Source organism: Littorina saxatilis, linkage group LG10, assembly GCF_037325665.1.
Source record: "Littorina saxatilis isolate snail1 linkage group LG10, US_GU_Lsax_2.0, whole genome shotgun sequence".
NCBI classification, from domain to species: Eukaryota; Metazoa; Mollusca; class Gastropoda; order Littorinimorpha; family Littorinidae; genus Littorina; species Littorina saxatilis.
The window spans coordinates 5659612-5670556 of record NC_090254.1 but is presented as its reverse complement, the minus strand read 5'-3'; the positions used below and the strand labels follow the sequence as shown (position 1 = coordinate 5670556).

General features: G+C 39.7%; 1 protein-coding gene across 1 annotated transcript; it reads right to left on the bottom strand.

Annotated features, from left to right (window-relative positions):
• Window positions 1-2475: 2475 nt before the first annotated feature.
• Window positions 2476-10185, bottom strand: LOC138978037 (uncharacterized). Its single transcript, XM_070350662.1, has 7 exons — window positions 10040-10185; window positions 9080-9249; window positions 8329-8564; window positions 7501-7735; window positions 6170-6344; window positions 3496-3711; window positions 2476-3051 (listed from the first exon to the last, which is right to left on the bottom strand). Exons 1-6 carry the CDS (start codon window positions 10095-10097, stop codon window positions 3533-3535), a joined length of 1053 nt encoding a protein of 350 aa, XP_070206763.1. The 5' UTR covers window positions 10098-10185; the 3' UTR covers window positions 2476-3051; window positions 3496-3532.
• Window positions 10186-10945: the final 760 nt, after the last annotated feature.

Genomic DNA, 10945 nt, shown 5'->3' with positions numbered 1-10945 from the left:
TTTCATTAATTTTCTTGTAATTACCGGTATTAGCGTAAATTTGCCAGTCATGCAAAGACACAAAAAAAAACATAATGGAACGTTCACGCTGTTTCGCACTGACAGCGGTTACCGCTGCGTGCCTTTCAAAACATGCTGCGATCACGCTTGGCTGGGCATCGCCGTGGCACAGTTATCATCCTAAAAAACTCAAGCGTGTTTACAGGCCCAGCAACTTTGCGTCAGTGCTTATAGCCAAATTAAAATTTGGCAGTGTTTGTATCAATCATTTGTCTGAAGACAAGCGAAGTCATGAATTTTTTGGACATAAGTCAACAACCCTATGACGAGTTAAAAAACAAACTTGTTCCGAATTATTGTATAACAACCTAGCGAATATCTGTAACAATCCAACATTTTACTCGACGTATATCTGGTATGTATGCACAATTAATATTCTAAAAAGTTCAAAGCAATCCACCAAGTCATTGATGAAATACATGTGCTTTTTTCATGATACCCCTCAACATGGTCGCAAAAACTCCCGTTTTGGACCACTCATGCGATAGACACCTGCACGAGACGGAATATCATAGCACACGCAATACCCAAGCTAGCTTCACTAAACAACATGTTCTGGGCAGGAAATTAATGCGAATTCTCTTGTCGTATGTAAAGGTCGCACAGTTTTGCCATTATGAATTTTCGTCGATTTTTCATAGGTCCCTTCCGTTTTTGTCCGGTCAATTTTGAGGGTACTTATTTGAGCAAATGTTACGAGATCCCTGTACAAGAAACTTTGATTCGAAAGGTGATCCAGAAAATAAGGTGGACGGTCTGAAATGGCACAGGAAGTTTGAATGAAATGACACGGGAATGAATGCGTTAATTTGGGTGCGACATTTGTCCAATAATTGTTTAGATAAGTTTACAATGTGTCAAGGAATTTGTATGATGTTTAGGTGACCTGTAAATGAACAGAGAAATGTATGTTTTATTTTTTTTGAGATCGGTAATGATTTTGTTATGTTTTGGTATTTAGATGAAAAGTTGTTCCGGACAGTTGTGGTAGGTTTGAGTAGTTAGACGTTTTCCGAGTGTGTTCTGTTTACCTTTAGTTTTGGTCTCCTAGAAGTACTCATTTCTAAATTTGCACAGGTATGTTTTATTTTGTAGTTTCGGTTAGCAGTAATATAGTTTTGTAGCACTGTAGGTAGCTGTCACCCACAGGCACTCGTCACGAGGTGGGCGGGGCCTATGTCTTGGATGTCACTTGTGATGGATTCTGTTGGATCAAACAAAGGGGCCACAAACACTTCTCTTTTGCCTTAGAAAAGAAGTGTTGACCCCAAAGAAGGTAGGGAATAAGATGGACTGAACAGCAAATTAACGAGCTTGCTTTTTAACTGTACACAATGCCAAAATACACAGTTCTGGACTTCCCGTTATCTCCAGTGTCTCGTGGCGATCTTTTGTGTTGTTTGACCCAACAGAAGGGCAGGGGAGACAATCGGTCAGCAGTGCCCTGCTGTGCTAATTGATGCTAACTTTTTCATGTTTTTTTTGTAAATATGTTTTTGGAAAATTGATGTTGAATTTGCTATGAATGTTTACATCATAAAAAGCTTTAATTCAATAACATTTCACTTTACGTGGACTTAACTGCAAAACAGCTGGTGTGGACAATTAATTTGTCGGAGTGACTGATAAGAGTGGAACGAGCGTATGAGTGCGTGTTCTGTACAGCTCTGGTGGACAGTAACCAGCTGTAATGCAGTATGTTAGCCACATCCACTCACACAAAAGAACTTCTCGCCACGCGGGCGTGGCGATGGGCAGTTTGTGTGATTGCATGCGCCTTTCGTTGATTGGCTCGTAGCGGGCCGCTGGAACTGACCGATGCGGCGGACAGTGCACCGCACAGAGCTCAACTTAGCGTCACTACGCAAGATTCCGGCAAACTGAAAGGTCAGGTTTTTGTAATTGGTGAACATTTTTCCGCCTCCCACCCCTCCTCCATTTTATCAATGGAGGCATGCGTTTTTGGAAGTTCTTTTCTGATAATTATAGTCAAGTTTTCTTTAATTTCCCTTGGATTCCCTATGGCTCCACGGTAGACACCATGATCAGCGCATGCGCACTAAGGCCACTGAAGTCACCTTCCCGAATCTATTTATAACCTCCGACCCAGTAGGGTAAATGACCGAGACGGCTTCGTGCACCGCGACCAAGTCGGTTCGCCCCCAAGAAGGTGCCCGTCAACAACTCTCACCAAGTTACCACCCAATGGTTGTCACCCGCTTTGAGCTTCGTGCACCTCAGCCATGGTCTTCTCGCTCGACGTCTCCTCCCAGACCAAGTTCAAGTTCAAGTTTTATTAGTCCATAACCCATGGGGGCATTTTGAACAATAAATACAATCAATACAATCATGATATATGCTAATAAAGTAAATAAATGGAGGGGGGAAAAAATAATAGTTTTTTTTATGAAAAGCTGTTACAAATTCTATTAATAAAGTCCAAAATATTCTTTAGCAATTTTTTTTTCTTAGTAGCAAACAACTTTTTAAATTTAAGTGCATTAGTTTTTTTTTTCCAATAGTAAGGTGGTAACAACTCAGCTCTTTCTTCTTTGAAAAAATCACAGACAAATAAATAATGAAATTCATCACCTATGTCTTGTGATACACATTTGGTGCAAATTCTTTCTGACCTCGGGATATTAAGATAACGTTCTTTCTGTACAGGCAAATTGTTGTTTAATGTTCTAAACTTCATCATTGAAACACATCCGTTGGATCCGACAGCAGGAGTTCGCTGTGCCCCTGGCGGAACTCGTGTGGGATTTCGGGCACGCTGAAACTCTTGTTAGACTTACTGGAAACTCCACGTCGAGAGAGCGTACCATGATTCCCCAGTGAACTCATCATTGTCTGCAGTGTAGCTTCTGTTCTGGGGATGATTGGGTCGAAGGCTTTTTGTTGAGAGAAGTCATCGTCTCTTCTATCGTTTGTTTTGATAAACTCTCCCCCACAGTCCCGGCATTTCAGTCTGTAAATTCCCTCTGACAGCTGTTGGCGCAAACAAGAAAACAAGCTAGTTATCAGCATAGAACAAAAAATGGTCCATATGAGAGGCCCTTCCCCTACCATTATTGTGTAGTCATGCCTATCAAGAAGAAATTACATAATTAAATCACCGCTGAAACGACTGATATTAAAGACATTTGAAAAAGTCCCTCATATATGTGTCAGAAATATGTCATGTATGTGCAGACCAGCTAGCGCCTTATCCCCCTTCGTGTGTACATGTACATGCAAGCACAAGACCAAGTGCGCACGGATTCGTACATTCGTTGTACGTTCTTCCAAACAATATCACAATGCCATTGCTTTTTGCTATTTAAATTTCACGAATTTAACAAGACGCTGCAGGAGAAAATCGGCGCAAGTCTGTGTTTTGAATTCTGTGTAAACTCTAAAGCAGAAACGTAAAACAAAATTACATGCACATACCTCTTTCTTCGTGCCATCCCGTTTTGTAGTCATTTTTTCACAGGAACGATGATCGAATTGTACGGAAAATCCTTCTTTTGTCTTCGTTCACTGTTAGATCGACAGTCCGGAATGCAGGGCGAGAGACGCCGTAGAGAGTCTTTCCAAGAATAGTGTTTCCAATTGTGCTTTTCCCCGCTCCGGCTTCACCAAAACAGGCTTTCATTAATAAGTCACCTGAAACACAAATTATTTCTTTTATTTTTCGCCCTTTCCTTGGCAAGTGCAGGATTCTTAGTGAAGAGTGTTTTTCATTACATTAGTTCCAAGTGTTACCACCGTCAACACACAAACTCAACGCAAACGTCACAGTGGTTGTACATAATCCAGCAATTGTTTTCACTTAGACTAATTTTTCACTCGGAAAAAAAGGATATAGCATTCGTTAATTGCATCCTTTTGTAAGAATGTTTGTTCTGCATTTGCATTGAAATCAAAACTAAGAAAATATGAAGGACACTTGTGAACTCTGAATTGACAATGAGGCCTAGTAAATATTTGTTCGGCATTCTCAGAACAACATGAAATGGATAAATATTGCACATGTAAACTACCTATAGCAGCCACAGATGTGCGCCTGGGTTTTAGTTTCATGATTCATTGTTTCCTTTCTCAGATTATGAACCTTCCCTTTATTGACCACAGCCCATGTAGTGCCTGCTGTTCATCTGTAGCAAGCACAAGGTGCAAGTGATAGAGGTTTTCTGTTTTTCTTATTGGGGGAATAATCAAACAATACAGTACCGGAAAGTTCCAGAAGCCAAGGGAGGTAATTCTTGCTTTGTTACCCATGAAAGGTGGGTATCTCTTACCATGCAAGCACGCCTTACCATTCTCAAAGGGTGTATAGTGACAAAGTTAAACTTTCTGCTCAATTATCGCCGACCTTCTTGAGGAAGGGAGGTAACTCACGTCATGTGAATCAAAATTGAATGTGTTCTGACGAGCAACATGTGCATTGGTATGTGATGAACTGTTCCCAACTGCCAAAAATGAAGACAGTGAAGACATGAGATTTATCATTCAAGGATCAAGGTTCTAGAAATTCAACGATCTCGAACTTTCTCAAGGAAGGGAGGTAACTCATGTCACAAGAACCAAAGAAGAAGGCGCTATGACGACCTATATGTGTGTGTGTGTGTGTGTGTGTGTGTGTGTGTATGTGTGTGTGTGTGTGTGTATATGCGTGTGTGTGTGTGCGTGTGTGTGTGCGTGTGCGTGTGTGTGTGTGTGATGGTGTGTGTGACTGTGTGTGTGTGATTAACCGTTCGCAAACGCCAAAAAATGAAGAAAATGAGAACATAATGTTAATTATTTAAGGATCAAGATTCTAGAAATGACCAGGGGGGGGGGGGAGGTAGCTCATACCACAAAAACAGTCTTAGCAATGAGTAAACGGATTCATTCTAATAATGTGTCTTCAGATGTCTATGACAAGATATAATGGCAGCTTCAGAACTAGAAACCTGCGAACATGACGAAAATGTACACTTTAGTGTGATTAGCCGTTCTCATTTACCAAAAAGAAGTGAGGACATGAAGTTGATCAAACGGCTTCTAGAACTTTCCGAGGGAGGGGAGATAACTCATACCATATAAACCATTCTAGCAGGAATTTCATTTATGCTGACATTCTACGTCAGTTAGTGCATGTCCACAAATGCTTACAAGGTCACACTTTTTAAAGAGTTTTAGTATGCCATCCAAGGGAGATAACTCATCCCCCCTCACAAGTTTGTTTGGGAGTTTTTTGTGTGTTTTTTAATTTCAAACTCGTCATTCTTGAATAAATCTTTCGAAAGAATTGCAAAAAATGCTTTAGAGCTCTGCTGCTAACACCCGGGCGAAGTCGGATCCCGACTGCTCGAGTTGATAAAAATCCCTTCAACATAAAACGTATTGGCTTCAAGTTTTTCAGATCTGATTTCGCATTCAAAGATTTGCAAATAAGCTCAATATTATTTCAATTGTAAATAAACATTGACTATTCCTTACTTAAACGTGTCAAACTATGAAGAAACCTGTGACAGGCAGTCTTCGTTTTCAAACCGGGCAGGAATCATTGAAAGCAAAATTTTGCGGTTTTTATATAATAATAATAATAATAAATGAGCATTTATATAGCGCAACATCATAACTTTACAATTATGCTCTTTGCGCTTGACACATTTAAAATTCAAACACAGTTATACAAGCATTTACATCTACATTCATAAACAGCAACGCTTGATTAAAAGCATACACCATCAAACATACATTACAACAGATTCTTCCACTAATTAAGTAATAAAAACATGAATAAAATAGGTAGTTAAAACAAGGAAATACCAGCTGAATACCCTTAATCAAACAGAACATGTTATTAATAATAATAATAACTGTGTGAATGGTGCTATACTGAATGAAAGAGTGTGACATGAAGTTCTTGTACATCATTGCAAAGAGTGTGAATGACGTTTTAGTTTAGATGTCAAGCGCTTAGAGCAAGCCTTTTTAACGAAAGTTTTTGATTTAGCGCTATATAAATGTTCTTCTTCTTATTATTATTATTATTATTATTATTATTAATACTGAAAAACAGCTTTGACAAACAGTTTATAGTTTTCTCCGAACAGGAAATCCATCAAACATTTACGTGAAAGTGGTGGCTTTTCTCTAGTTGGATTTTGACCGAAGAAGCTGCCTTCCCCGCTTCCAAAGAGAGAGTCCGTGTCACGTTCAGCAATACCGAGACCATCAACCGTGGTGCACACATCGCTATGTACTGTTGATCCTCCCTTGCTGTGAGACATCCTTAACCATTTTGTGATCTGTTGCAATAAAAGAATGACTTGAGAGGGAAAAAACAACTAAAATTAAATCCGGCTTTTATTGCTGCCTGTCTATCTGTCTGTATTTCTCCCTCTTAAATCTTCGCCCATAAAATGAAACCTACATCAGTATGCCTGTCTGTCTCTGTCTGTCTGTCTGTCAGTCTGTCTCTGTCTTTCTCTGTCTGTCTGTCTGTCTGTCTGTCTGTCTGTTTCTCTCTCCCTCTCTCTCCATTAGATTTACAAAACAGAACACTTTTTGAGGTCAATATATTCTGTGTTATTTACATATTATTATTGATCTCTTTCTGATGTTGATGTTGATAATTAGTGTAACCGAGTGCCGTAACACTACGATCACCTCGGGAGGCGAAGTGCAATCAAACAGGATTGAAAATGTTAGGGCTAATTTCTTAGCCCTATAAAAACTTTTATGCAAACCCGAACATGAACATACAGACAATCGGAAACCACCAGACCCCATCACAAACAGAATTCCACAATCCACCGGTGTTGACTTAAAGGCCAACAACTCGGGTGCAGAGTCTGCTGTGAAAGGAGCGGTAGCCTCCCCTGTCACAATTATATAGGGATGATACTGATATCTGATATCCATGTCAGAGTTCGGTGGGTTATGGAAACACGAAAATACCCAGCATGCCCACTCAACGAAAGCGGAGTGAAGCTGACTATGCTCTCAGAGTATAGTGTGGGGAACCCAAATTGGCAAACGAGCTCACACGTAACCAGACAATTCTGGAACGCTGAAGAAGAAGAATGGTGATAGTCAACAGGTCAGACAAGAAAAGGCGTTTCACGTTATTTGTTACGTTTTACCGACGTCACCTTGAGGCCTTTCTTGAGCACTACTTTTTTAAATTTCTTATATATATAATGCCAAACTTGCTACAATGTTAAAAAATATCGTTGGAATTTGATTTGAGTTTTGCTGAGTTTTTTTGACGATGCAAAGATAGCGTCAGTTGGTTTCTCAAATTGTAAGATTTAGAGAAGTTAAAACCATGAAACCAATTTTCGAGGTATTTTGAACAACTTATTCGGAGGACTGCCAGCCTAAAACTTTTGAACAAACAAACAATACTAATAATTCTATAATCTGATTTTCCTTTTTACTATGACATTGTTTTTTCTTTACCTTTTCTTCTGAAGTAGCTGGTGCTATGGATGCCAACAGTCGCTGTTCAGAACGGTGACATGTACATGGGATACCGCTGGACAAGAGGTCCAGGAAGTTGCTTGGTACATCCACTTTGCGTGTGTTCAAAAGTCCACGCATTGCCTTTTCTGTGTCTCCCGTGTTTTTGCGTCGTACTGCTTCGAACAGCGCTTCCCATATCATCTCCTGATTGATGTTGGTTTCAGAGAGGTCCCTTCAGAAGAATCAGAGAAGCAAAATGATGTCTCTATAGCTAAGGCATCACAAGAAAAACTCTGTCCCTCCCTCCCTCCCTCCCTCCCTCTCTCTCTCTCTCTCTCTCTCTCTCTCTCTCTCTCTCTCTCTCTCTCTCTCTCTCTCTCTGTATCAAAACACTCAAATCATCAGTGGGCCTCCATAAAAAGGTAGCAAAACCTGAATGTTAAAAGAAAATGTGTCCGAGATGAAAGGATAACGATTGTCAAGTAGAAATCGGAAAGGGATAGACGGCGAACGTTTCAAAATTATTAATCCAAAAAATGAAAGAAGAAAGATGAGTCAATGACTACCCAACATCCGCGTGGCGAGACGACACACACAACACTCGAAATTATGTGTGTGACGACAGTATTTGCTAACCAATCCGCGCAAAAGAGATAGCAATGATTTTATTCACAATAATGTATTCATTCCTTACAGCTTAAATTTCAGGAGTTTAAAATTCCAACTGCACGACATGATTCCTGCAACGACACAAGTTGATTAGCTGTTTAAACTGGATACAAAAATGACAACCTTGCATTTTATCCAAGATGATAATATACCTACTTGTAGTCCTCGAGACTGAGACAATGACAGTCGAACAGCAAATCTGCCATTGTGGCTGGTCGAATTTTGTCCGTGATGTCGTGACGAAAACAATATTCCTCGTCTGGTCCGTCTTCATTGCTGTCCATCCACTCTTCCGGCAAGATGTGGGGAAAGTTGGAGCAGAGTTCGGGAAGAACAGTACATGTGAAATCCCGTACACGCATTTTGTGCAAAGAAAACCATAACTTTCGCGCCTGAAACAAAGTGAAAAATACATTATTAGTTCAAAATCAAAAATTATTCTAAAACTTTAATTCAAAATCTGAATAAGAATCAACGTTTACAAAAGTAAGTTTCCTGGAAATCCGATGATGCTTCATTATATATGACTGTTTTGACAGTTTGCAAATAAACTTTAGTTCAGGATAAAGCCCCAAAATGCACGACGTGCACAAACAACAATACCATGTATATCTGAAGAGCTTGATTTGATTCAAGACTTTCTTGATCCTGAGCCACTTCACAAAGTTTTTTTATGTGGCGAGGGTAGTAACAAAACAGGCTGGGGCAATTAACCGACCAACCAAACAAACAAGTCAGCAAACAAATGCAAGTACATGTAGACAAGGAAATGATGAGACATTGTATGAAACAATAATATCATCAATCGTTTTATTAATCAGTCACTCAACCAATCACTGAAACAGTTGATCACATGAAAACAAAATTGCAAAATTACTACTACTACTGAAGTAAAATGTTTGTCTACCTGGTCTCTGCGGACATAAACACCTTTTCCAGACAGAGATTCTTGGTCACTATCAGTCAGCAGTTCATTTTGTATCATAATGTCCAGAAGCCTGCTGTGACGAGGGTCGACATAAGCAAGAAAGCCTGGGTGAATTGCTCTCAAGAATTGTGTCAGACCCTTTTTTGTGCCTGCACACAGACACCACAGGGAGGTCGACAGTTTCCTCAAAAACAAGTACGTGTATGTCTTCGTTTGCTGAAATTTTAATTAGTAAGAAAACATCTCACCTGTCTTCCGTCAATATTGTAACCGCGACGAAGTTCACAATCCTGGTATCCCAGGCCTTAATAGTGAAGACCTGTCATATCTGCTACACGAATTACAATTATCTCCCTTCGACTGTACTGTTCTGTCTTAGGATACTCGTCTCAGGGAGTGTTCATTTCTCGTTTGCGTTTTTGCGGTTTCGCGTCACCGTATGTTTGCTTAAATTAGAAAGACGTAAGAATTACTGCTACTTTATTTTCCAAAAGAACATCCTAGGTTGGGTTTGAAATCGTAAACAAAAGAGATGTTATATGGCACACAAGAAAATGAAAACAAAATGCAGAACACTGTTGTATACAGGGTTGTGATGTCAACATTGCCCTACAATTAATTGTTTACCACTTCCAGCATAATAAAGAGAGAGTGGACTCGCATAGTATGCAGAAGCAAAGCCTTCTCATAACCACAAGCATATTAGAATTAATGATATTTGCTAACTTCAATAGAACACAAAATCCGCGCAGAATAGAAAACAAAACAAAATCAACGCAGAATTAAAAAAAAGCGTGAGCTTACTTTTTTTTTTAGAACAAAATGTACCCTTTGACAAAGAAAAGTAGTTAAAGCTTGAGAAACTTAAGTTTAGCTTTTTTGTTTAAATGGGCAACACAACAACATAATCGTTATAAAAATACCAGAACATCAACTCACTTATCTGAAATCTGTTGACGTCCAGAGCTGAACCGTCTCTTTCGGATGTGATCGACATGATAACGTATTGTTGCCTTTGCCGGACGTAGGTATTCCACGTTTTGTCGAGTTGTCCAGACTACGGCTATCAACCTCACAGCGAATACTGCTTCGCCTGAATCAAAAGGGTTGGGTAGCAACGTATGAGCAATTCTTAAATGTAATGGGCACAAATTAGTTATCTTTTAATATCAAGAACATACACAAACATACAAGAGCGAGAGAGTGTGTGCGAGAGTGAAAGAGTGAGAGCGCGCGCGCGCGCGCGAGAGAGAGAGAGAGAGAGAGAGTGTGTGTGTGTGTGTGTGTGTGTGTGAGTAGTGTGTGTGTGTGTGTGTGTGTGTGTGTGTGTGTGTGTGTGTGTGTGTGTGTGTGTGTGTGAGAGAGAGACAGACAGACAGACAGACAGACAGAGAGAGAGAGTAGTGTATGTTATTTTTCTAGGTACAAAAAGCTCTGTCGGTTATTTCAAATAGTTTACAAAGCAGACACTGTTTTTATCGTTAGACCAAAACACCAAATCAAATTACCAATTCTCCAGGTAAACCTCATCAGTGCAGAAATGGGGCTTATTCACTGAATAACAACATGCACGCCGGATAGATAGTTACAGCGTGTTTTGCAGTCATAACACAAAAACTACGGTCCTCATACCACTAAGAAGGGTGGTAGGTTTAGAAATATCACTCAATCAGCCTCCCAAAATGCATGATGTAACTAAAATTGGTGTCGAACATGTACCTCATATATTCATATTTTTGCTGCATTAAAGTGATCATTGAAAATATAGCTCACAGTGCCCGTATTTGAAGACTTCTTGGAAGATGTTGCTGTCAGAAGCCAAAACCTTACATTCAAAGCTTTTTT